At 32.7% G+C, this 26,298-nt stretch overlaps 3 protein-coding genes across 4 annotated transcripts; 1 reads left to right on the top strand and 2 right to left on the bottom strand.

The window, feature by feature from the left end:
- Positions 1 to 6,895: 6,895 nt before the first annotated feature.
- Positions 6,896 to 7,969, bottom strand: LOC129941285 (uncharacterized). The gene is made up of 2 exons (XM_056049875.1): positions 7,789 to 7,969; positions 6,896 to 7,727 (listed from the first exon to the last, which is right to left on the bottom strand). Exons 1-2 carry the CDS (start codon positions 7,921 to 7,923, stop codon positions 7,050 to 7,052), a joined length of 813 nt encoding a protein of 270 aa, XP_055905850.1. The 5' UTR covers positions 7,924 to 7,969; the 3' UTR covers positions 6,896 to 7,049.
- A 345-nt stretch (positions 7,970 to 8,314) lies between these two features.
- LOC129943070 (uncharacterized) lies at positions 8,315 to 9,712 on the top strand. The gene has a single exon (XM_056052284.1). It carries the CDS (start codon positions 8,315 to 8,317, stop codon positions 9,710 to 9,712), a length of 1,398 nt encoding a protein of 465 aa, XP_055908259.1.
- Positions 9,713 to 13,312: 3,600 nt separating this feature from the next.
- On the bottom strand, positions 13,313 to 22,652 carry LOC129942670 (pyrroline-5-carboxylate reductase 1, mitochondrial). Of its 2 annotated transcripts, none has more exons than XM_056051709.1 (5): positions 22,484 to 22,652; positions 14,580 to 14,650; positions 14,329 to 14,505; positions 13,850 to 14,267; positions 13,313 to 13,537 (listed from the first exon to the last, which is right to left on the bottom strand). In XM_056051709.1, exons 1-5 carry the CDS (start codon positions 22,560 to 22,562, stop codon positions 13,467 to 13,469), a joined length of 816 nt encoding a protein of 271 aa, XP_055907684.1. In that variant the 5' UTR covers positions 22,563 to 22,652; the 3' UTR covers positions 13,313 to 13,466. The 2 variants fall into 2 exon arrangements, with proteins under 2 accessions (XP_055907684.1, XP_055907685.1); XM_056051710.1 differs by lacking the exon at positions 22,484 to 22,652 and adding an exon at positions 22,218 to 22,381.
- Positions 22,653 to 26,298: the final 3,646 nt, after the last annotated feature.

The raw sequence follows: 26,298 nt of genomic DNA, 5'->3' as shown, positions 1-26,298 counted from the left end.
CGTATCAAGTCATTCAATCAATTACAGAAATGTTTGAACAGCTTGATACAACACAAGCAAATGTTTAATAAATAAAAATGTACGTGCTTCATGCCTTAATTTGCAGAATTTTATAACATAAGTTAGATTTAAAGATTTAGATGAAGAAGAATTGTTTCAAGAGTTAACCGTAACATCCCTGCATGTTACACCACAAATGCCCAAGTTTTGATGTGTTAAATTGTATTTTTAGTTCAAACCTTGAAGATTTTACTCCGAATTTATTATTTGCTCTCCAAACCCTTAATACAATACCGGCCACGGTAGCTTGAGGAGCACGTAGTTTTTCTAAACTTAAAATTATTAAAAATTATCCTAGGACAACCATGACTCAAGACAGATTAGTAGGTTTATCTATAATGTCAATTGAAAAGGAATTATTAAATTCTTTAGACTTTGATGATCTCATTTCTGAATTTGCAAAATGTAAGCCCATAAAACTAAGTTTCCAAGTTTAAACGTTTCCCCTTTACTCATTTCATAGGTGCGTTTTAGTTTATGGTTTAGGGTTACTTGGGATACCTCAATAACAAAAAACGCACTGAAAGTCTGCCTCCTGGGTAATGTGGGAAAGTCGTATGCTTGTGTATCAGTTTATGTGTGAAAATATAAAAAAGGGCGCTTTTACAAATCTTGCACAGGGCGCAAGTTTGTCTGGGGCCAGCCCTGCTGAGAATGGAACTTTGACCAAGAAGCTTACGGAACCGCTTTGCTATTCGTATCACACCACCTGAATAAGGTCCTCCCAACGCAAGTTTTTATGTTTATAAATTTCAATGACCTTCTAGTAGTTTTATAAGCTCGAACCAATAATTATGTGTTCAATCGTGTCATAAGTCCTGTTACAAACATACAAGAACTATTTAATATATTGTATTATTTGTCGTTTCATTTATTTTGCCAAAATATTAGTTTAATGTTCAAGAATCCAGTTATCTTCATTGAAAAGGGTCTTTGTTGAACGCTTTACCAAGCCCTCTACCATATCTCTATGGAAAATCAAGCATTGTGATGATTATTTTTGACCTTAGAACAACAGTTAGTTAGTTATAAACTTTTTTAAAGATAAAATATTTTGATTCCAAAAAAAAAATTAATGGATGGCAATTCCTATACATTTTACAGTAAAAGCCCTTTGAATCTTTCCACAATAACTTTTTATAATGGAAGCATTAACAAATTATATGTAGACTGTAGAGCGTCAATAGCTCTTTATGTGAAGATGCTCCCTAAATAGCAATAAAATAGATCTGATGAATATATCCAATTACTGCTTCCATAAGCATACATATGTGGGCAGCGCACGGATAACTACTTTGTGTCATCTATTCTTGAAGACGTAACCTATGCTATGCAATTATTGCGATTACATTTGCTCTAGCTAACCATGGTTACAGAATCGAAACTGAAACCAAATTGAAATTTATTCATTGCTTAATAATGTAAACTTTTAGAAAAGCAAGATACATAAGCATTTATATCAAATGGAATTTTTGAGTAGCAAGGTCTTGAAGTTTTGTAATAGAATTCATATGTAATTCCAGCCATCAAGTTGTTGTTGTTGTCGTATTCAAACCCTACTTATGTTCTAGGCATGAGCCAGTTAAAATGGGGTTAATCTTCAAAAAAGGATTCCATTATTTACAAAAAGAATTAGAAGTTTCATTTAATGCATAGCGAAGCTATAAATTCACATTTAACAACATTTTAAAACAAATAAAACGTTAAGTAATAAAATTTGTTGTCTGCATACTGCATCCTACTTTAAGGATTGAAGTTCAAAATTGGATCCGATTTAACTCTTAAAGCATTCATCAATTTAAACTAAATGGCAATGAATATCAAATTCCTTGCACTAATAAAAATTATTTATACCGACATGTTGTTTTAAAATTGGAAAAACATTCATTTAATTTTAGTATTATGTATGTATAGGTTTGTACAATAACTTTAAATTCGAAATAATTTACTTTTTCATCCACTGGCGCTTGCTGGTTTCAGTATCCGTTCTTAACTATGCTGTCCATTAGATACTTCTTCTCTTTTTTCTCATTATTCGCCCTGAACTGTAATAGATAAGTTAATAAAAATAAGGAAAATGTTTAAAGGTTTGCTTCATTTCGACATGCGTTTTTCTTAAAACAACTCAGAGACCTTTTTTTCAGCCTCCAGAGTCCATAACAATTTTAGCAACATTATAGAACAGGGCAATAAGAAGGTTGGGAATGGAACTGAACTAATGAATAAGAAAACAGGCAAAACGATATGAATATAAACCCAAAGTAAAGTGATGAAGATTATGATGAAAATAAAAAGGAAGAACGCTAGTGTTTCACTTATCATTTATTCATGAGAAGTACCGTCTGCACTTAAGATATTCAAATTCGGTTCACAGGATAATAGATAAACTCAATGGAAAGAAAGCTTGCTGGAGTTGGGGGACATACAGTCGAAAGTTCCCCAAAGAACGGAATCAAACACTAAGCACAAAACCGCCGAAGACACCCAACCATCGAAACAGAATAACACAGCCTTAGTTCAAGATAGGTACTTCCTGCTTTTATTTTATTTTTGTCTGCAAAGTACCGTTAAATACAAAAAAAACTCTAAGCGAAATATCTATTTAAACTAAAAAGATAAAGTGCTCTTCTTGATTTCCAGCATGATTTATACTTGAATAATGAGGAGGAGAAAGCTATGCACAGCTATGCCTGCTTGCGCCAGGCATGTGGGCTTGCGAAGATGTACTTAATGCTTGGGATGATTACATTCCGAGTTGAAGCAGATGATGATGATGATGATAATGATGATGATGATGATGATTTTGATTGCTACAAAAAGGATAATGATGAAAAGTGGGAATACATTAAGGACTCGTAGCCATCATCATCGTCATTCTCGTCATCATCGCCACCGTCATCGTCATTATGTACTTGAACTGGAGTATATTTTTGAGTGCTATGCCAGAAACCCCTATAGAAGCCTACTTCAATTGTTATATCATAATGAAGGCCTTACGGGAATAATTATGCTAACAAAGTGAATTTAATTACGTGAAGCAGCTTTTTGTCGTAGGCATTTCAGGTAAAAAGTTAGGGCAAAAATATACCTTTAGATACTGCGGTTCCTTTGTCCACAATTCTTGAATTTGAAATGTACAAGGGAAATAACATGAATTGTATTTTATAATTTATTTAAGTAATTCTCTCAATCTTTTCCTACATATGACATAATTATAATTGAAAATTTTTATTTCAAACTTCTCATAAAATGTGATTGGAATCGGTCTTATTTCTTTTTTGAAAATTTACATTTCTCTAATCTAAATCATAGATTTTTAGAGAAATATATGTGCACGCGTGTGTACACACATTCGTACGTCTGTGAGTCCGCACGTACTTGTCTTCCGGATCATCCATATCTCAAGAACAAGTTAATTTATAGACTTTAAATTACTTTTGTTTAACAGATAATAACATTGAAAGATGCATAAAGGAATTTAAAAACAAATTGAGAGGTCGCGACATTTTAGTTGAACCCAAATATCTCACGAACCACAGTAAAATTGAAAATTCATTTTTGACTCAAACATTTTTGCAAAATTTCTTTTAAAAAATATTTGTTTCAACACTTAGTAATTTATTTTTAAACAAAAAATAAAAATCTAAAAAAATACTAAACGAAATTGGTAAAAACTGATGTTCGATGCGGATATGTATTTCCAGAATAGATAAAGTTATTGACTTCAAAGTTGTTGCACTTCACGCAAAATTTTGTTGTTAACGTAGGAAATAAAAACTATACAAAAATGTTAGGTACTAAAACTGATGAAAATTGGTTTCCGACTGAAAATGTGGGGAACAAAAATTTATTTTATCATAGAAAAATTCAACAGACAAATGTATTTACAAAATAATAAAACTCACAAAAACACTGATAAAAATGGTTTTCGACTCAACTATTATGAAAACAAAAAACATATGGATATGAATATGAATATGAATCGACAGACAGGAATTTTGGATATTATAAGTGTGAGTCGCATATTAGCCCAGTTTAAAAATAATTATCCTCATTGAACATTTATATTATATTGTTTCTCTATTAGTACAAACCTATGTATATTAAGAAAGCATAGAAAACGTTAAAGTTTTTGACTTGTATTTGCATCTTTATTCCAGTAAAAAATGGTCGAAACTGAATATTTCGATAGATCAAGTCATGACCTTTCAGAACGTTCAGTTTTCGAGTAAGGGGGTTTTAATGAATAGAAATGGCGCACTTTTGGTTCATGAGCATGCAGGAACATGCGTATGGTAGATGAGTTCTAAGCATAACAACCCATATAAGTTGTAATGCTTCAATAATATCCAAAATGAAGTGGAATACAAATAAATAAATTGGATTTCCTTCGTCGTTTGCTGTAAGAAAATCATAATTTCAGTTTTACATTCAGAAAAAAATTTTACAATTTGTATAAATTAAACAAAATACAAATTCTATATAACAAAAGCACTTTTTTCTAAGAAAAACATTTTTTTTTATGATATTCTCCGTTGAATTTTTAAATTAATGGATTTTAGCTTTTTTATTATTTATTGGATACCTCAATAATAATAGTTTAGTAATAGAAAACAAATAAGCTGTTTAAACTACAAATTTTGAATTCCCCGTACTTAAAAACATATAAAATTATACCCCATATGGGCATGTAAGAAGGAATACACTATAAAGTAGAATAATGGGACGCCATTTTGAAAAAAAACGCCATATTTGGAAATCCGCGCCGTGTACAGAGGTAGACTTTTCGGCATCGTGTTCTACGGAAAATTTACAATAAGACCTCTTTCACACAAATTGTATTGCAATTAGTTCTAGGTTCATCCTTAATTTGACTCGTCTATTTGCTGGGGCGAAATTGGTTGGACGGTTTGTAACCTAAGTGGAGAATGTTTCTTGCAAGGAAATAAAAGTAAGTCCTGAAAATATATGCAAGGTTTCCGATATTTCTGAAAATTGTGATGATTTTATTAACAAGTAAAAACAAAATTACGTGAGCGTTTTTGATAAGAATTTGGAAAAGCCGATTGTGGGTTTTGAGGCCGATGTGATTATAGATGAAAAGACTAGAGCAATGGTATATAAGGCATACTCAGTTCCGTTCGGTTGAACTGAAAAAATGTTGCAGAGGTTGAGAGACTCATAGTGTTGAGGTCAGTTTTATTAAATTCAAATTATTTATATTCAAATTCAAAAAATAACGTAACGCTAATTAAGTTATCATATGTTCTTAATGAAGTTGAGTAATCTGTAAACTTTTTTTGTTATTCACCTCTCCGTAAACTAAGTTTGTGTATTCACCACAGTGATAGTCGCTTTGACTAAGCTAAGTTCTTATTTTAATTTCTTTTGTAAGTTAGTTCTTAATTTATATTTGAAGAATAAAGACATTTATTACATAATAGTTTAAAAGGTAAAAAAACTAGTTATTGTGTTTTTTATTTTTATTGGTACTGCAAAGATTTTATATTACAGCTTATCATTATTTGACCCTGGGATTTATATTGGAATCCCCCCAACACATAGGTATTGGTATTTTGGAAAAAGTCAGGTACAGTGAATAGGCAAGTCCATTAATAGGCGTCATGAAGAAGGATGGTGAAGTTAGGTTGTGTATGGACTGCAAAATCTCCATAAATAAATATATGAAGACCGAGCACTATCCGCTTCCTCATCCCGAGAATATATTTTTGAATCTAAGTGGTTATACTCACTTCACAATTCTTGATTTGACGGGTGCTTTTCAGCAATTAAGTTGACAGACTCTTGTAGAGAGTACTTCACTGTGAATACGCTTTTAGGGCTGCTAAGATATGCAAGACTTGTTTATGGAGCAAAAGCATCTAGCTCAATTTTTCAGGAAGTCATCGATACAATTTTAAAAGATTTAGTTTATGCGTAAGGGTACATAGATGACATAATTGTTAAAGGTACAAGTTTTTTAGATTGCGTTAAGAAAACAAAAGTTGTTTTGGATAAGTTACAACAGCATAACGTCAAAATTAACATTGATAATGTTGAAATAATCGTTTAATTTTTTGCTCTTAATGTATAATATTAAAACTTTTTTTATACTGTACTCTAACATTGACAGGTCTCCAAAGGTCTTGGACTCATATAACTTAACCTGTCATTTTTTTAAAGCTTTTTCTTTCCTTTTTATAAAATTCTTACACCGAACAGGGCCCAGGGTTCTCTGTCTTTTTAAATAATTAATTATAATTAGTTAATTAATTTTCTTTTTTTTATGTCTGAGAAAGATTTAGCTGCTGAGAGTTTTTCTGATTTTTCAATAGATTCGCATTCTGAAAATCCAAAAATACTAAACAATTTTGTCAATTATTAATTTCTTATATTATTGTTAACTTCATAGGTGACGCGGGATACCCCTTGGAACCATGGCTTTTTGAAAGTAAGTTTAATGAGGTCCACACAAGCTCTCGTAATATAATTGAACGTACGAATGGAGTCCTAAAAAACAGGTGGAGATGCCTTCTTGGCGCAAGAGAGCTGCACTACTGCCCGGCGAATGCAGCGAAAATTATAAATGTGTGCTGCGCATTGCATAAGATATGCATTTATTATAAAGCCGATTCTATGGACGATGAATTGATTTCTGTAACACCTGAAATTTCTGAAATTCCTCTTGAAATCGCATCACAAGAAAGATCTGAGTATACCACAGCGGCGCAGAGAATACGACAAAATATAGGCATCAACCTTTAAACATAATGTATGTAATACATCAATAAAACATTAATTAATTTATTCAAAAGTAATTCATTTATTTATTTAATATCACACGTTTTTAAATCAATTAACAACAAAAAAATAACGGAATTCATATGCATACACACTAAGCAACTATTGTAAAAACTTAAAAATCATAAAAATAAAAAAATCACAGAAGGTAATGAAACTTAAAAATAAATATTTCGAAGGATAACTGTTCAATCTTTCGACAACTGGAAAACTTGAGCTTTTAGTTCTTTTATTTCAAGAAGCCGACGGTTACTTTCAATTTTATCTTCGATTTCTTGAACTCTTAATTGCTCCATGCGTTGGTTGTGTCGTTTAACTTCCTCAAGTTTTTCTTTTTTTATCGCCAAATAATCTTCATAACTTTTTTTTTTAAATTCATAAATTTTGTCAAGAGCTCGGTAAACTTTTGTGGTGTTTCTTCTATTTTCTTTAATTTCCTCAACTACACCCTTGACAGCCTCACATAACTCCCTTTGAGTCTTAAGTTCCTCATCAAAAGCTTCTGAGGCAGTCCTTTTCTTTGTACTACTTGTACTCGGACGAGGGTAACCCCTTTGCGTTGTATTTACTGGTGTTGATTCTGGTTCGTCATATAGGGCTTCAATAACTAATTCCTGGAGGTATCCTTCAACTACAGGTTCGTTTTCCGGAGGTTGAACATTTTCTTTGTTTACCTTTTTTGTTTCCAGGCCAAAAGTTTTTGCTGTTACACCTTCTATTGACTCTTTCATCCCAATTAAGTCGTAGACAGCCTGTTCATAGTCGGAAAGTTTTTGTTCTTTGTTTGGCCCACCGCCAGTACCATTTCTGGCCTTAAGGTTTGTAGCAGCCTTAGCTCTAACATATTTTTTCTGGTCACACCACACCTAAAATAATAACACGCACTTCTTAATAATAAATTATCGAATTTTCGTTTAAAAAAATTACCTTTTTCCATTCCGATATGTTTTTGCTTGGTGGCCCAGATGCATTTAAAGCATTTTCAGCCGCATGCCAAAACAGTAACACCTCCTCCTTGCTTCCTTTCTGGAAGCCACAAGCAATATCGCGTTGGGCTTCCATCAAACTCAACAGAATTTGAAGCTGGCACTTGTTTGTTGCTTTAGACCTAAAAAAACTCAAATTTTAACATTTATTGTTTTAAAAAATAAATAAAATCTTACATTTTGGTCAAACTCCCCACCAAATTTATCGGGAAGAAACTCGCGCCAAATACATTTTTTAATTCCCTTCTTTTGACATTTAGAATGCCTACTTTTTTCTCGGAGTATTTGTTCCCACATTCGAAGTTAGTTTATAATAAGGGAAAAGAGAAAAGGGAACAAAATCCCCGGGAATTTTTCGTTTAGAATATGAGAGAAGGGAAAAGGGAAATATTTCCCTGGGAATTTTCATTTAGAATTGGGCTGAAGATGATATTGTTCCTGAAATTCCAACTGAAACACACGTGACTATGTCTGATCACAAGGTATATCACATTCATCGATTTAATGAACAGGATTATCATCTATGGCGAAGGCAGATGGAAATTTATATGAACGAGAACAAACTTAAGCAATATATTTTAGGAACCCTGACTAGTCCGAATTCCGACTTTGTGACTTGGGATGAAAAGGACGCAGAGGCGCAAGCTTTTCTAATGCGTGTTCTGGAATTGGGCCAGTTAAAATATTTGTCTGACTGCACAACGTCTGCTCAAATGTGGTCTAGATTTAGAACAGTGCATGCAGAGACGAATGATCAATCTGTACAGGTGCTTTTGGATAGGTTCATCAACTGCAGGATGGAAGAAGAAGAAAGCATGGCCGATTATGTCGCTAGGGTTATATCGCTTGCTCAGCGTTTGAAGGACATGGACCTGGAGCAGAAGGAGCAAGTTGTAATAGCGAGAATTTTAGGTAGTCTACCATCAAAATTCGACAGTGTAAGAACCGCGTGGTATGCTGTGCCACGGACAGCTGAAACGATCGACAAGCTAACTGACCATTTGGTTAACGAAGAGGCTCTTCTCAAGTCAAGGTCAAACGAAAGTGAACGTGCTAGTTCATCCGAAGCTGCATACATGGAAAGTAGTAGCTGGAAGAAATTAAATAGAAATAATAAAAACTTGGGTAGTAGTTCAAAGCGCAGAGGTAAATGCAATTATTGTTCCAAAGAAGGTCATTGGGCTAGAGAGTGTCTCAAGAAACAGCGAGATCAGCAGGGGAGAAACAATGCTCAGTACTTTATAGTCGAATCTGGTCCAAAGGTTAAAACATCCTCATCTTTTACCGATCGAGTACAGCTATTTACATTGGGTACATCGAAAGCTTCTAATAAAATGCAAGATGTTTGGTTTGCGGTCTCAGGAGCCACAGACCACATGTCTTTTCAGAGGGAGTGGTTTAAGAATTTCGTAACATTTGACAACAAGAATTTTCATGTTCGAGTTGGTGATGCCTCCTCATTGAATGCAGAAGGTATGGGTGATGTAGATGTACAGGTAATCAATCATGAAAGGTCATCTCCAATATATACCATTAAAGACGTAATTTATGTACCACAATTGGACAAGAACTTTATATCTGTGCATAAGACAACAGAGAAAGGTTTCAGAGTCATCTTTCAGGAAGGCGCCAACCGAGTGACTTTTGCAAAGAGTGGTCAGCTGGTTGTGGATGGTTTCAGAGATCGAAAGCTTTATAAAATGAATCTAAAGCCAATCAAGAAAATGGAAGTTAATTCCTTGTATTCTGAATCACCCATGATGCTGTGTCACGAGTGTTTTGGACATGCGAGCTTCAACAATTTGAAGGAGATGTATAGAAATGACGTCGTCGAAGGTTTGAATATCAAACACAATACCGAGTAAGAGCCGTTTTGCGAAAGATGTGCATACGGCAAATTACATCGTTCAAGTTTTCCAAAAGATGGTGCAAGACGTGCTACAACTCCTGGTGACATTTTTCATGCCGATTTATGTGGAAAAATGAAAAATAAGTGTCGCTTCTATTGATGGAGCCAGTTATTTCATGCTCTTGAAGGATGACTGTTCCAGATTCTGTTTTGTGTACTTCTTAAAGAACAAATAGAAGAGATGTTATATTTAATGAAATGTCTATAATGCCTCACGTTGTGATTGAGAAAGGGTCCAATTCAGTAAAAACCTGCTGCGAAGATCGTAGTAATGACGAACGGCTAAGGGGTGCAGAAGAAGGTTAGAAAGATGAAGGGACAAACCTAAACGGAAAAATCCAAGGTTACCACTTCCAAGCGACCCATATCCAAAGCGAAATAAAAAGTTATCTGACACGGAAGTAACGATTGCTGAGTTGTGCGAGGTGCAGTTAGATTCATTTGATCTGGAAGAAGCCATGGAGGCTGAAGATTCAGAGAAATGGTTGCAAGCAATCAATGATGAGTTGGAGGCACTAAAATAGAACAATACTTGGGTGTTAGTTCCTAGACCAGTTGATAGAAATATTATCGCGAATCGTTGGATTTTCAAGAAGAAGTATAGGGCTGATGAACAGATTGATAAATACAAGGCTCGGCTGGTAGCAAGGGGGTGCTCACAAAAGCGTGGAGTCGATTATGAGGAAACTTTTGCACCTGTTGTCAGATATGAATCAGCACGAAGTCTCATAGCAGTTGCAGCCGCTTTTGATCTAAACATTTACCAGTTTGACTTGAAGACTGCGTTTTTGCATGGAGATATCGAGAATGAAATTTTTATGGAACAGCCATATGGTTTTTCAGAGGATGATCGTGTATGTCTGTTGAAAAGAAGCCTATATGGATTGAAGCAGGCATTACGCCAGTGGAACAAGAAGGTGGTGCAATTTTTATTGAAGCTTGGACTACAACAATCAAATATGGATTCATGCGTTTTCGACAATGAATCAAGGCGTTTTTATCTTGCATTATATGTGGGCGATGGACTTGTCTGCGGTGATGATATGACTGTTATTAGAGAACTTTTAAAGCAGTTACATAACAAATTGAAGATACCGTATAAAGAAGCCGAATTCTTTGTTGGAATGCAGATCGAGAAATATAAAAAGAGGTAAAATCAAAATACACCAAAGTGCTTATGCGATGAGGGTACTAGAACGTTTTCACCATAACGATAGTATACCTGTCTCAATTCCTGCCGATCTAGGTATGAAGTTTACAAAAACAGGGAATGATTCAGATGGTAAAGAAACTAAATTATTTCCTTATCGAGAAGCTATCGGTTCTTTGATGTATTTAATGTTTTCTACTATGCCAGATTTAGCTATCATCCTTGGAGTTCTAAGTCGCTACATGGAGGACCCAAAACAAATGCGAGTTCTCAAGGGAACTTTGTCAAATGGAATAACCTATGGAGTGGGCTCGAACGAGGCAAAGCTGACTGTTTATTCTGATGCTGACTGAGCAGGTGATGTTGACACCAGATGCAGTACAACTGGATGGGTTTGTTTTCTCAACGGCGGACCTGTAGCTTAGAGTTCCAGAAAACAAAGTGTTATAGCAACATCGACCACCAAGGCAGAATTTGTGGCTTTATGTTCAGCAACAAAGGCAACCATATGTCTGAGACGAATTTTAACAGATTTCGGATGCAGGCAGACTAATCCAAAACAAATGTTTTCCGACAATCAGAGGGCGATAACAATTGTTAAAAATCCAGAATCATCGAAGAGAACTAAACATATTGATACACAGTTCTTCCACACATGCGATCAACAAAACAGAGGAGAGATAAATGTGCAGTTCGTTTCTACAAATGAACAACTAGCTGACACGTTGACGAAACCGTTGGCTAAAGAGAAATTTGTTAAACTAAGAGAACCTTATGGAATTTGCTAATTTTTGTTTACATTGAAATATTAAATTGAAAAAAAAAACGATAGGGAGTGTTGAAATAATCGTTTAATTTTTTGCTCTTAATGTATAATATTAAAAATTTTGTTGTACTGTACTCTCCAAAGGTCTTAGACACATATAACTTAACCTGTCATTTTTTGTAAAGCTTTTCCTTTCCTTTTAATATAATTCTTACACCGAACAGATAAATGTAAATTTTTTGAAATTTAAGTCAAGTATTTGGGATTTATAATTAGTGCAGAGTTACGTGCTCAGATAAAATTGATGCTATTTTTTAAGCTCCAAGGCCAATAGATGTTTCACAGCTGCGTTCTTATTCAGGCCTCGTTAATTATTATTAATTTTTTTACCAAATTTATCTTCGGAGCTCCATAAGGTATATGGTTTGCTGAGTAAGAAAGTTTGTCGATGTTTGTATCATGAGAAACACTAATGCAAATTCACTAATTGAAAAGTTAAGAACAAATTATGCAACTTATGGCCTTCCATTAAAATGCGTTACAGACAATGGTCCGCCATTTAGTTCTTATGATTACAAACATTTTTGTGAACTACATTGTATTGAGGATTTAAAATCATCGCCCTACCACCCACAATCCAATGGACGAGCCGAAAGGTTAGTCCAAGTGGTAAAAAATAGTTTTTAAAAGTCATATATTGACAAAAAGACAAAACGACTTTCGCTACAAAACGACTTTCGTACGACAACGCTCGAAACTCCAGCTAGTTTAATATTTAATTTTAAACCTAGAACTAAAGTAGACATTTTGAAAGAAGAAAAACATACAAAAAATAAAGAAATTTATGCAAATATAAAAAGGGGAAGAAATATATTATAAAGGGAAAATCGAAAAATACTTTAAATGGTATCCAGCTGTGATCATCAAACGAATTTCTTCATATGTATATCTTATTAAGTTCAAGGACAATTTACGACAAGCGCATGTTAACCAAATAAAAAAAAGCTCAGTTAAGTTGCGTTTGCTCCTGAACATTTATACATACAAGGAGATTTGTCAAACGAACGCGGCGCTACCAATACAATATTAAACAAAAGACGATCATACACAAAGAATTTATATCCAAAACGATCATCTGAAAAAGTAAAGCAAATTTTGAATAAAAGGAAAATAAATTATAAATGTTAAGTAAACTTAACAAACAAATAAAATATATGAATAATTATATAAAATGAAGTACCTAATTCAATTTCAATACAACTATTAATTTTTAAAATATTATAAACAAAACAATGCTTTAAAATAAGAAAAGGGTGAATTATTATGTATTGTATGAAAGCACATAATTTTGTATTATTAATATTAATATGCTTACGCACAAACTAGTCTTAAGCTCATCCTATGAAATAAAGATCAGTCTCTTGTTAAGTATACATACTCGTACATACATAATTATTACACTTAACGAATCTGTAGGCTAAAATTCTACCGCTAAAATTGTTATTGCTTTTCTGCTAGGGCGAGAATTTGTTCCTTGAAGTATGCAAATGAAACAAATTTTAAATTAAATTCAAAATGTTAAATAACTTATAAATATATAAGTTAAAAAGTAACCTAGTAATTGAAGAGAATTGAAAAACTTTTGTAAAAATTGTAACATTGTGAAAATGTTGGTTGTCCGCGTTTATTTAGACTCTTATTTAATATTGTTTTGAAAACTAATATAAATGATGTGTATACCCTATCATGTCTTAACCTTATTAATGCTAGATAAATTGCCATTGATTTCTGATATCACATCCCGGATATTTCATTACATCTCTTTGTAGCAGCCTCAACTGCTCCCGCAACTGCTGATCGAAAACCTAAACAAAAAGAGATGTGTTTTAACTAAGAATAAATATAAACACCGCTTCAGCTGAATACACACAAACATTTTTTAAAAGTCCTTTTTGCAATTTTCTCACATATTGAGAGTTTTCTTTAAATCTTTTCATTATTATTTATTAATCTTTAAAACTCAAGAGATTAGTTGGCATCAATGGAATACAGATGTCAGAATAACCATCAATGTTTGGAAAAAATTTGCAAAGTTTTGTCAAAAAAATTTGTACGTATTTAGTTGAAGCAAATAATATGTGCGTAGATTATAGAACCTTAATTAAATTAATATTAACCTGATAATTCTAAATGATTTAATCCAGCAGCTGTGCATCCAGCCGGACTTGTTACATCATCTTTAAGTTGACCAGGATGTATCTTTGAGTCTCTTACTAGTTTTCCAGATCCAAGTACTGTTTGAGATGCCAGACGGTAAGCAAGATCTCTAGGCAATCCCATTCGTACTGCTCCATCAGCAAGAGATTCGATCATTACAAAAACGAAGGCTGGTCCACTTGAAGAAAGTGCAGTAATTGGGTCCAAAAGATTTTCATTTACTTCTTCGCATGTTCCAATTGCTGATAATAGTTTTGATGTAACTTCTAGATCTTCTTGTGTTGCCTTTGATCCCCGAACAAAAACGGAACAACCACACTGAACTAAGGCTGGAGTATTGGGCATAACTCTGACAACACGTGACTTTGAGGATAGACTCTAAGAATATATAAAATACAAATGTTTTCATGTTAAAATCCAAACAGGGTTCTTTTATTACCTTTTCGATAGCATCAATTGTTATACCCATTGCAACAGAAAGGAAAAGTTTTCCTTCACTTTCAGCCTTTATTTCATTTAGAACATCTGATACTACATACGGCTTCACTGCAACAAATATAGCATCCGAATTTTTTACAACTGGAATATTCTCTGTAAGCGTAGTCGCACCGAGTTTCTAAAATATAATACAAGAATCAGATACGATTGATACGAGTTTATTTTCAAAATGTAACTACTAATAAGCCTTACACTAAACGATTCATAGCTTGCTGAGTCGTCAGGGTGAACACTTGCTGTGATAAACTGTGGCTTAGTCAAACCTAAAAATCAAATCAAAATTATAAATTATTATTTTTAAGATAAAAAGAAAAGCGGTGGTCTTGATTGTAAATATTTGTAAGCGTTATATTCGAAATTAAAAGGACTGTTCAGTTAGCACTACATTTTCCGAATTTAAAAAAAAAACTTATTTATAGCTTTTTTATTGTAAATTATTTGCGGAAAACAAATTGTAGTTCAAATTTTTAGAAAAAAAGTACAATGGAGTGCTAGGTTAATATCAAGTTAGCACAACACTTCTTGGAATTTTTGTTTGCCTAGAATTTTTTGTATGTATATTGTGATGACTTGACATCGTGGGTCCAGGCATAAAACAAGGTTTTTAGAAGGTTTAACTTTGAAATTAATTGTAGTTTTTTTTTTAATTAGCTGCGGAAGGAAAACAAATCAAAAATGTATTTATATAGGATTATTAAAATTGGAGCAGTGAAGCCCTCATGTCTCGCGTATCCTAATTACCACACAATCGAGACATTATGAACACGCTTACTTACGTCGACCGGATAGGCAAAAACTAAAAAAAGGTAAATTACTTTTTTAGTAAAGCCTATAAAAAATGTAACTACATACGATCAGCCCCCTTAAAACATATACATACATATATCTTAGAAGAAAGAAAAATATTACTAACAAATAATTATAACTATACAATAGATTAAAATAAATAAATTAGGAGGCACAATAGTCCGTTGGCTGGGCCTAGTGACTTACAACTCTCAACCATTTATGTGTTGCGAGTAATGTTTCAGGAAAGGAGGGGACCTACAGTTTAAAGCCGAATCCGAACGTCAAATTTGAGAAAGCACTTTTCATGGCAAGAATTACTCTTGGAGGATTTGTCAATTCCTCGCAAGAGGTAGTACCCGTGAAAGAAACTTTAGATGGCACAGGCAGGGATCGAACCCAAGACCTCTAGCATGACAGAATAACGCACAAACCATCATGCCCTGGGCACAATCTATACAATAGATTAGAAAATAGAAATGAGTGTATTGGTGAGAGGTCGGATAAAACAATAAAAAAAAATAGCTCTGATGACGCTTAGGTAGTTCTACGAGTATGCTAGCTTAAGGTCCAAAACGGGTTATGTTGAATAAGGGTTTATTTTACAGAAAAGGACTCAAGCACTTTTTGACAGTTTTTTTTGTATCGAATACAAAATAGACTTATCTTGACGTAATCATACGTATCCCAATGATTTAAAACCTTAAAAAGGCATATATACAACAATGTACGGTAGGAACTACCAATAAAAAATAATACTATTATACAAACCCCTAAATCAACATTCCTATAAACATGACATCTGGCTAGTCAAGCAGTTTTTGACAGTTCTTTTCTAATTGAATATATTTTAAACTCAAATATATAATTCTTCTGTCACAGTGTTACTTGCCATACTCCTCCGAAACGGCATAACCAATTTCTATGAAATTTTGTAATACATACATTCAGTAGGTCTGAGAATAGGTTTTTATCTATTTTTTATATTCCTAAGTACTATGGTTTAATTGCATTAACTTCGTACACGATGCAACGATCTTACGATAGTATTCAGTGACGCTATGTACAATGAAGCATTGATTGCTATTGGGGAACTTTGCATTATCATTGCAATTTTACCACTCAGTCATTTCGGTATTCATTCACCAAATCGAAAAATATCTTATTTAATAGGCACTGAATTGAATCGTGAACTACAACTGTAGAATTGGCAGCGATTGTTGCTGCATTGCAACTAGGTGAAACTGGCAAACTATTCCTTATTTCGCTAATTCTTGCTAAAATAGGATCAATTAATGGTATCGCATTGGTTGTTGCGTCTTCAGGCATTACGGCAAGTTTGTTTTATGGAGACAGAACAGCTCATTCAGTATTTAAACTCCTACTTAATATTCAAATAACCCAGACGCGGTGCGCAGTATAAAAAAAGAAATCATTCATGGCCACAGTTCTCAAACAATGCAAAATTGTCATCTGGGATGATTGCACTATGGCACACACACATTTGCTTGAGGCGTTGAACAGGACATTAAAAGATTTAAAATATAACGACAGACTAGCGACACTCTGTTACTCCTTTCAGATGATTTCAGACAAACACTTCCCATTAATATGCGTTCAACGCACGCTGATAACATCGTGCTATGGTGTGCTAAAAATCATCGCCATTGTGCGATAATGTTGAAAAAGTATAACTGGTAGTAAAAATGCGAGTTCAAATGCTTCAAGATCCATCCGCTGAAACATTCTTAAAACATTTGTTGGATAAAGGCGACGGAAAAGTTTCTATAGATGAAACTGGATGCATAATATTACCGGTCGATTTCTGCACAATTATTGATTCACAAGTTGCTCTCATTGACCAGATATTTCCTGATGTACACAGACAATATACAAAGCATGTGTGACTGACAGATAGAACAAATTTAGCAGCAACAAATGTGGATGTCATCGAATTAAATCTCAAGATACAACATTTGTTACCAGGTGTCATACAAACCTATTTATACAGTTTTTGATGCTACCGAAGCTGTAAATTATTCAATTAATTGGATTTACAAGGATAATTTACAACTGAAGGTTGGATCTCCGGTAATTTTGTTTCGTAATTTGAACCCACCACGGATATGCAACGGCACGCGATTAGTTATTACAAAAAGAATGAAAAATGTTATCTAAGCCATAATTCTAAATGGCAAATTCAGAGGTGAAAATATATTATTACCGCGAATCCCTATTATACCCACAGGTGTGCCAATTCAATTCAAAAGCCTTCAATTTCCAATTAGATTCGTATTTGCAATGACTATCAATAAGTCTCAAGGCCAAACGATGTCTGCCTGCGGCTTATATTCGAGCACTTAATTTTAATAAATTTGAAAAAATCTGTTGGCGATTTGTTATTTTAATATTTTGTCACCGTTTACAGTCCTTACACAATTACAATAAATTATTTATTTCTAGCAAAATATTCTCTAGAAATAATTTATATTACGAAACAAAGTAAGTCGGGTCAGCTAGTAATAATATAATAAACACAAACCTATAAATCAACATGTTCCTGTATATTCGCCGAAAACTCTGTTCGCGATATTGACAGATCGTCTGTCAAAAAGTGGCATTGATATGTTCCGTATTCCTGTCCTTATTTCAAATCTCACCTTTAAATTTTTCTATCAAATCAAATATTCCCCTATAAAAATAGTTAAAATAACCAAAAACGGGTTTTTTCAGTCCAAGTTAAAACTCAAAATAATTCCGTACGCGTTCAATAAATTGTATGATACATTTTAGTATCTTACCTAGTTTCTTATTAAATATGAGCTTTATTTGAATCTATATGAATTTTTGAGAAAACTTGTATTTGATAATTTAATAGTTTTGGAAAATGCAATCAAAACTCTATTCTTAACTATTTGCTTAAGTTTTTATACCCGTTTTAAACAGTAATTTTATAACTTTTAATATATTTCCAACACTTACTTACTTTTCAACCCTTTTTACTATTTCTGTTGAAACCCATTTTAGCAAAAATGATTTAGCCTTTCCTTTCAACTCGGATTTTGTATTTTGTAGATACAAGACATTAATCTTACATACAGATATCTCTTCAGTTCTTTGTTTACATTTCAAATGCCTACCCGTCAAAATGGAAAATATTTTTTCACATGAATTATGTCCCAAGACATGTTTTCTATTTTTATTAGTTAATTAATCGTTAATTTTTTTTGATTGGCTACGACTTAGCAGTCAATCTTTTACTAATAGTGTTTGCTTTTATCTTTATTTTAATTAGATTGACTTTTCATGGCTTTTGCGATGCACTGTTCATATGTATATGGTTCATCTTAATCTCCTAGACGTACTGGAAAATAATCAGAGATTATTCGGAGATATTTCCTTAATCTGACAATTTAAAAATTATAGTGATTTTTATTTACATTTAGTCGTTACAAACTAAGGCTGTTAAAAAGCTTAGGAAATAGCTCCAAAGGAAGTTTTTTATTTTCTAAACTTAGGTCATACTAGCACGTATTTATCTATACTCGTAGAAAAATAAGTCAAATATCATTCTTGACAATAACGCCATCCTTACAGTTTCTAACGGCCAATTATAAACAAATACACTGTAGACTAGTATTGAACATGAATTAACAACAAAAGTCATTAGTCAGCTTTGAAATGTTTGCTTAGAGCTGTTCAAAATAATAGCAGTGGAGCTGATTTTATTTTATTTGTAAGCGATACATAATTAAAACTATTTTTATTTGTCTTGAAAAGGAATTATTAATTTAATTTTGATAAATTAAAAAAAAGTTGTTTCATTTAAATTATATTATAAACATTGCAATGTGGATAAGCGATGCCTAAAACTGAAGCTGCGAGGGGAAGGGGAAACTTATTTGGAAATTCAAAATCTGTTGGAATGCTCACCCACAATGATAGCCCATGCCATTAAATTCAAGAAGAAACCCAAAACCCGAGCAGAAACAGATAAACGACAGTAATGGAGGACAGGCGCATTGTCCGGATGAGAAAAGCCGAGCCCTCTGCGTCGTCAGTTGAAATACAGAAGCCTTGAACTTGGAGGTAAGTGCACTTACGATTCGGAGGCTATTTTTGGAAATTTGAATGCCAGCAGTCCTCGCAAAGTCCCATTGTTGACCAAGAAGCGCATTAAATCTCGACTCCAATCTGCTAATGAGCACATAAACTGGCCTAACGTGTTGTGGACAGATGAGAGTAGAATTGTTCTCTTTGGTGGTACAAGATCCCGCCAAAACGTCCATCGTTCACCCAACAAACAATATGTACCCAAATTCATCACGAAGACGGTAAAACGTGGGGGATCTATAATTTTAATTTGGGCCTGTTTTTCCTCCTCTAGGGCCCATAAAATGTATTGAAGGCATTATGGATCAGCGGCTCTAAGTCGAAATCCTACAAAATACAATGCTGCAATTTGCTGAATATGATATGCCGCTGAAATGGGTCTTCCAACAAGACAGCGATCCGATGTACACAAGTGAGGCGGATAAAGAGTGGTTTCAGGTCAATGGAATTGAGCTAATGTCTGCGTGATGTTTAGAGGGAAGTTAAAAAGGCAAAGCCTTCTAATAACCGAGAACTGTGGGCCGTAGTGACGGATGCTTGGCAGAACATACCAAACGAGCATTGTGAGTGTTTGGTAGACTCTATCCAACGCCAGTTTAGAGCTGCCATCAATAACAAAAATACTGAAATTTATTTCTTTTTGTAATACAAGTAAACTTTGATCATTATATTTTAAATGCCTACAGTTCAGTTGACTTTTATGGTACTATTAGTAAAGGATTTTTTCTCAGAATGTTAAGCTCTACAAAAGTGCCAGCTATTGTTTATAATATTTAGCTCTAGTTAAAGAGGCAGTAACCAGTTTAACTTAACCTAATTTTGTTCACACAAATCTTGTATTTCTGCTTTTTATCTCGGAAATGGCAAGAATTAAATAAAACAAAATAAGAGACAATTTTGTAAGATAATCAATTTCTACCATAGATTTCTACCATATATTGAAAACTAGAAGCTCTTCTTCTTATAATTCAATTTTTTACACTTTTCCGATTGCATTAAAAGATTTTTTTTTCACAGCACATTGTAATTGCTTTTGTAAGAACACATGAGATATCTTATTTGTTTGAGGTATGATGTCAATGATCAAAAACAGTTGTTTATACTTTTTTCCTTTTTTTATAATAAGCGCATACTTAAAGGTATATTACAACCCTTATTATACACAGTGTAAGCACTAGGAAAAGGAGAGAGGATTTAAAAGGAGATGTCGGTGAACTTTGCTTTTGAATTCCTGAATATTACAAGGACTAGAAAATACAGTGTGTGTAAAGGCATTCCACATTCGCTTAGTACTACTAAAGTCGGGTTCGAGGGTATACTGATAAACATTCCTAGAAATGCCAATATTACGGTTACACTGTTTAAGGGGAGGAATGCAGCTGTCTATTTTATAAACATAAACCGTTAAAATATTGATAAAAAAGGGTTAGACAAGAAACCTTACGACGATGTTCAAGCAAAGTAAATGAACTAATGCTGATATCATCACAAATTTAAATGCTCTACGTTCAATACTATCCAATACTCTTAAGTAAGTTGCAGGAGCAGCAGCCTAGAGATGGGAGTTATGCTCAAGCTTTGGGCGTACATATGTATATAAGTCTTGTAGATAACAGCCATATCAGAAGAAATGAGCAATTGCTTGCATCGCCAAAGGAAACCCAATCTCCTTGCAGAATTTTTGGCGACATCGCGTATGTGATCGTTCCACAAGAGGTGGGTGGTGACACATATACCGAGAACATCGAGTATTGAGATGTTCAGTCTCATTGATCCAAGTGTCATCCGTGAATAATGGCAAGGGGTAATATATCGCAAGAAACAGCATTGGGTTTTCGAAGCATTAAATTCCACACGGTTTTGTATTCCCATTGTTCAAGGCTGTTTAGTTCAAAATTTAATAAGCTTACCATATTTTGTCGTTGCGGTTCAACATCGAAATCAAGATTTTATTTACACATGACATTACGATAGTAGAGAAGTTAAAAATAGAAGGTCCCCGATTCCGTCTATCTGTCTAATTATGTCTGTCCTTGCCCCTACAGTCAAAACCATCAGGTCGATTGAGTTCAAACTTGTAAATTAAGGTTTGAATCCGATTCGCGTTAGGCAATTTTTTCATTTTTTTAAAACCAAAAACAATAAAATAACAAATTTTCCCATAAACGCACCGATAGATTTGTATTAAATTTTCTCTGAAAAGTTTTTCCTTGAGTTGACTTCTTTCAACTAAACAAAAATATTTTTTGCTCCAGGAGGGTTTTGTTTTTAAGTTGTCTCAAGAACAAATTAATCGATTTTAATATTTTTTTTTCTACACAAGTTCTTATACTGTCTTAATAATATTTGATGATCAAAGAGTTTAATTACAACCAAGACTTAACCAAACAATCTCTACCCAAATATTTAGTATTTGACGAAAATCACTTAGAAGTGTTTGACACTTTTCTTAAATGGATAGTTTATATATTCTAGATCTAACAAAAACAAATTAAAACAGCGAAAAATCCAACGATATCCATAGACTTCTGTAATAAATTTTAAAAATTTTAAAATTATATATTTTTAGGAAAAACAATTAACTATTAAAATAAAATTGGTACTTTGAAGAGCATACTTAAAAAAAAACATTAAACTTTATTCCTCTAACTACAGATCAAAAAATGGTACATGCAACAAAAGCAAATGTAAGAAATTAATTATCCAAATTTTAGTTTGGACTTTTTTAATTTTTTCAAATTCTTTTCATCTTAAACTCATTTTTTTAGCTTAGAAAAAAGTATGAGAAAAGCGATATCAAACAGTTGAACCACATAACAAAGTTAAATTAATAGTTTATCAATTATGTTGTTTTGTAAGTATTGGACGTATGATTAAAAAAAACTCATTTTGTCACTCAAAACTTTTTTTTTATATAAATCAAAAGCGTACCTAATAGATTCATACAAACATTTCTCATACATAATCCGATGAAAAAAAAGATACAGTATACCGTCCAATACAATGAATTATGAAAAAACAGTTCGAAAAGTTTAAAACTGTCACAAATAATTCACAGCAAATTATTAATTTAACACATTTTTGATAGGTACTTCTCATTTAAGTGAGTTGACACACATTATTTTATACAATTATTTGAAAGAAAGTCACTCGAAACAATAATAACGACTGAGGAACAAGCCATGGTTTCAACTTACCAGCTGATATAAACCCTTTGGCCATTGCTTGGGCAATTTTACCGCCTCCCAAAAAACCAATTTTTAAAATAGATGACATCTTTTGTATAAAACTTTTTTGTTTGTTACTATATTTCGAGATGAATTTTCTTACTTTCGCGGTCAACAGTCGGTCGGTTGTATTTCTTGATACGATTAATAATAATAATATTTATTTCAACCTTATCAAGCTCTACATGCGCACATACATATGTACGAGTGTTGAATTATCAGTTGTTGGTCTTTTTGTTGATATGAATGCTATCTTTGTTTACTGATTAACTACATCACACGATTTATAGGGGTGTTTAATTTGCTGAAAAAAAAGGTTTATATGGTCCTATAGGTTCATTGGGTCCAAAATAAATAACCGAAAAAAGTCTTCAAATTTTAGAACTTAATATTCGAAAAACTAACCTGTCCCGCAAAATAGGAATTTAGATTCTAAAGGAATGAAAAGTATTTTTCCCACATCAAACACTTGTTTGATATTTTCAGGTTTTTTATTAAATTATTTAATGAAAATCTGCTAAAACTTGAAAAATGGTCTAAAAATATATCTTACTTTCAGAATTTAGAACTTTGTAAAAATTTTACAAAAAAAAGATTTAATGTCAACAACTTAAGAGGCTTGAGACTTCGAACATATTCTGTATTCCAGTAGGTATAGAAATTTTAAACATTCTATAATTATGACCACCCTTATATATACATCTACACATGTTTATTTTTAATAAAAATTTAATCTAAAAATTGTTATCAATTTCTTATTCAAAAATTAAATATAATTAAACTGTAAACAACACATATGTACATACATGAGTATGTATATAGTTTTGTGCATGTAGAATGTATTTTTACAGGCAAGTAAATATATCATAAGAGAAATGTCACCATTGCATTGAACGTAAACGCTTTTCGAATATTTTCAAATTCATTATATCCTATGAGGCCACAATAATGCATATCAAATAAAATAGGTTTTGAATAATGGTATTCCAAGAATGAAAAATTTTGATCGTTTGTTATTATTATTTGTTTGTGTTGCCAACTTATAACATTTTAATTGTATTGAGTATACCTATATAAGTTTGAAAACAAACAAAACAAAAGTAAATTCATAGATTCGAAAAATAAGGAAAATGGTTTCAAAAAGGAAATATGTAAGTAATAATAAAAGAATATTTATAATGTATACAAATTAAATTTGTGCTGAATTTAACTAAGGACAGGATCAAAAAACAATATGAATTGGAAATCGAAACTTATTACAAGCGCCGAACAAATTCATCAATTTTTAACCAATAGAGGATCATATTGGTCATAAAACGCGAATACATTTTAGTTTAAGCAAAAACAAAAAAAATCTTTGTGATAATCTTAAAGGTATTCACAAAATTTAAAATTTGGAAAAAAAACTTTAATAATTCTTTTAAACAAAATTTGATAAGATCTTTTCTGAAAGCAAGAGCAAGAGCAGGGTAGTCATTCCGTAATTTTCAAAACGTTAATCGTCAAAACGATTATTATTAACGATATCGTCAATAATTTGCTGCTCGTAACTTTGTCACCATAATTTCAACACCTAAGTTATTTGTGTCTAATATTATTGAAATTGGGATACCGACTTAATGCCCAAGTTCAAATTTCCAAAAACAAAATCCCCACACTTTTAAAAATCCACAACATCATTATCCCCAAGAACAAAATCTCTAAAAAACAAAATCCACATGCCGATAATCCAGAAACGAAATCCCCACATCTAATTTTTTGGAAAATCCGTCAATGCATGTTTGTTTTCATCATTTGAGTTTACTTTTCGGAGGTAAGCAAAAGTTCAAAAGATTACAACTTTTCAAAACTTTACTTCTGGTTCAAAACCAATTTTCTGGATGCTTCAAAAAGAAAGCATGAACCCGAGTTAAAGTCAGTTGCCGATTGTATAAACATAATTATCCTCGCACATAAATTTTAGTTGAAGCTTAGCATCGCCGCCTCAAGTGCATTGTAGGGATAAATGCACTAATAAGAGATTTATCAAGGGAAATGATCGTAGGGGGTCAAGTTTCCCAAATCATTTTCTCAAAATCAATGGCTTCAAACAAGTTTATTTTTCCATTTTGTTTTCCAAAAAATTAGTGTCCCAATAAAGTTGTTGGTTCAATTTTCCTATAGCGCAGCACGAATTTCCACACGCGTTTTTTTATAGATATGTATGTGCAAATAAATAATAATTATAGCAATTTTAGAGCGAGGAAACATTTATTCCCATTTTAAATTAATTTTCAAAGTTCACTTTTTCACATACAACATACGCAAAATGGTTGGTTTTGACATTTATTCCCTGTTTTTTGTTCAGTACTGTCATCACTTGAATTCAAAATGTATTTCTTATTTTTGAAAAACATAGATAGTATTAATTTCTTATGTTTTTGTTGAATAAAAAGATAAACACAACTTAACTTTGTTTTGAATTATTCCCAGATTCAATTGGCGCCAAACATAATTTCTTAGATATGCTCAAAATATGGTGAATCTGTGCTTAAGGATTTTGATTTTGGGAATTCTGGATTTGGGGATTATGGTTTTGGGGATTTTGGTTTCGGAGATTTTAGATTTGGGGATTATGGTTTGGGAATTTTGTTTTGGGGTTTTTGAAATTATATAGGCATCTTTTGAAAAACTTTGAACAAAACTATAATGGTTTACATTATTTTACAAAAAGTGAGAAAACAAGAACAAAAATGCTTACATATACGAGTGGGTTGGAAAAGATCAAAGCAGGACAGTTCACCACCACCGGTAAACCTCTACCAGTTTACCACCGCCAGTTTACCTCTGTCAGCGGAAAAGATAGAAGTCTCTTGATTGTCTTTATAACCGTAGGTATTCATTTTGTTTTTATTTTCTGAGTTTTCATTTTTACTTTATAACAAAACTCAATTACGTCAAAACATTTTTATTTTAATTTACTTAGTTAGTATTTGGAAATCAATAACAGACGATACCTATCAATAACGACGATAACGCTTTTTGACGATATCACTTTGTCGATAATCGTCTTACGTGAAGTGAGACTATCGTCAAGACGCTATCGTTTGACGATAATCGTTTTACGGAATGACCCCCAGTTTCTACGAAGAAACCTTGAATAATTTAATTTAATCAATTTAATATTATATTCTAAGAAACCATAATTTTTATTTTCTTAGCATAAACTGAAATTTTCTGAAAATAGTCTTTAATCCCATTTTATTTTCTTTCACGTTGATAGAGTGTAAGTCTCAGTGTTTTTTTTTTCAAAACTAATTACCTATTTGAAGATCTTAAGAGATTGAAGAAATCAGCTTTTTGAAGTGAATTTGCTTTGGGTGCTTTGAATGTGACTTAAACATGAATTTTAAGAATATATGTACATACATGTCCCAAAAACAGCGAAAGTGACACTTTCGTTAATATAACGTACGTTTCACATCTATAATTTCAATATAAAACTTTGAATCTTTTGAGAAGTGGGAAGAGCTTCTGTCACCACTTGTAATTTGCTTAGTCTCATTCCAGCCTATTTTTTTAAATGAATTAACATGCATACCGATCAATGGTCAGGTTCAGGCGAAACAAGGAAATTGAAATTTAGGCAAGTTTTTAGTATCCGATTGGCTAGCTGCCAATAAATTACATTCCATTAAGGCAATTTAAATAGAAAGTTGACTGAAAAGTTAGTCAATAAAAATCTTCCTAACTATAAAGTCAAGTCTGCTTTTATCAAAATGACAGTTGATCATGTTTTTTTATTT

The sequence above is a fragment of the Eupeodes corollae genome, chromosome 1 (genome assembly GCF_945859685.1).
Source record: "Eupeodes corollae chromosome 1, idEupCoro1.1, whole genome shotgun sequence".
NCBI classification, from domain to species: Eukaryota; Metazoa; Arthropoda; class Insecta; order Diptera; family Syrphidae; genus Eupeodes; species Eupeodes corollae.
Note: the sequence above shows the minus strand (reverse complement) of the source record. Positions and strands in the feature narration are given on the sequence as shown.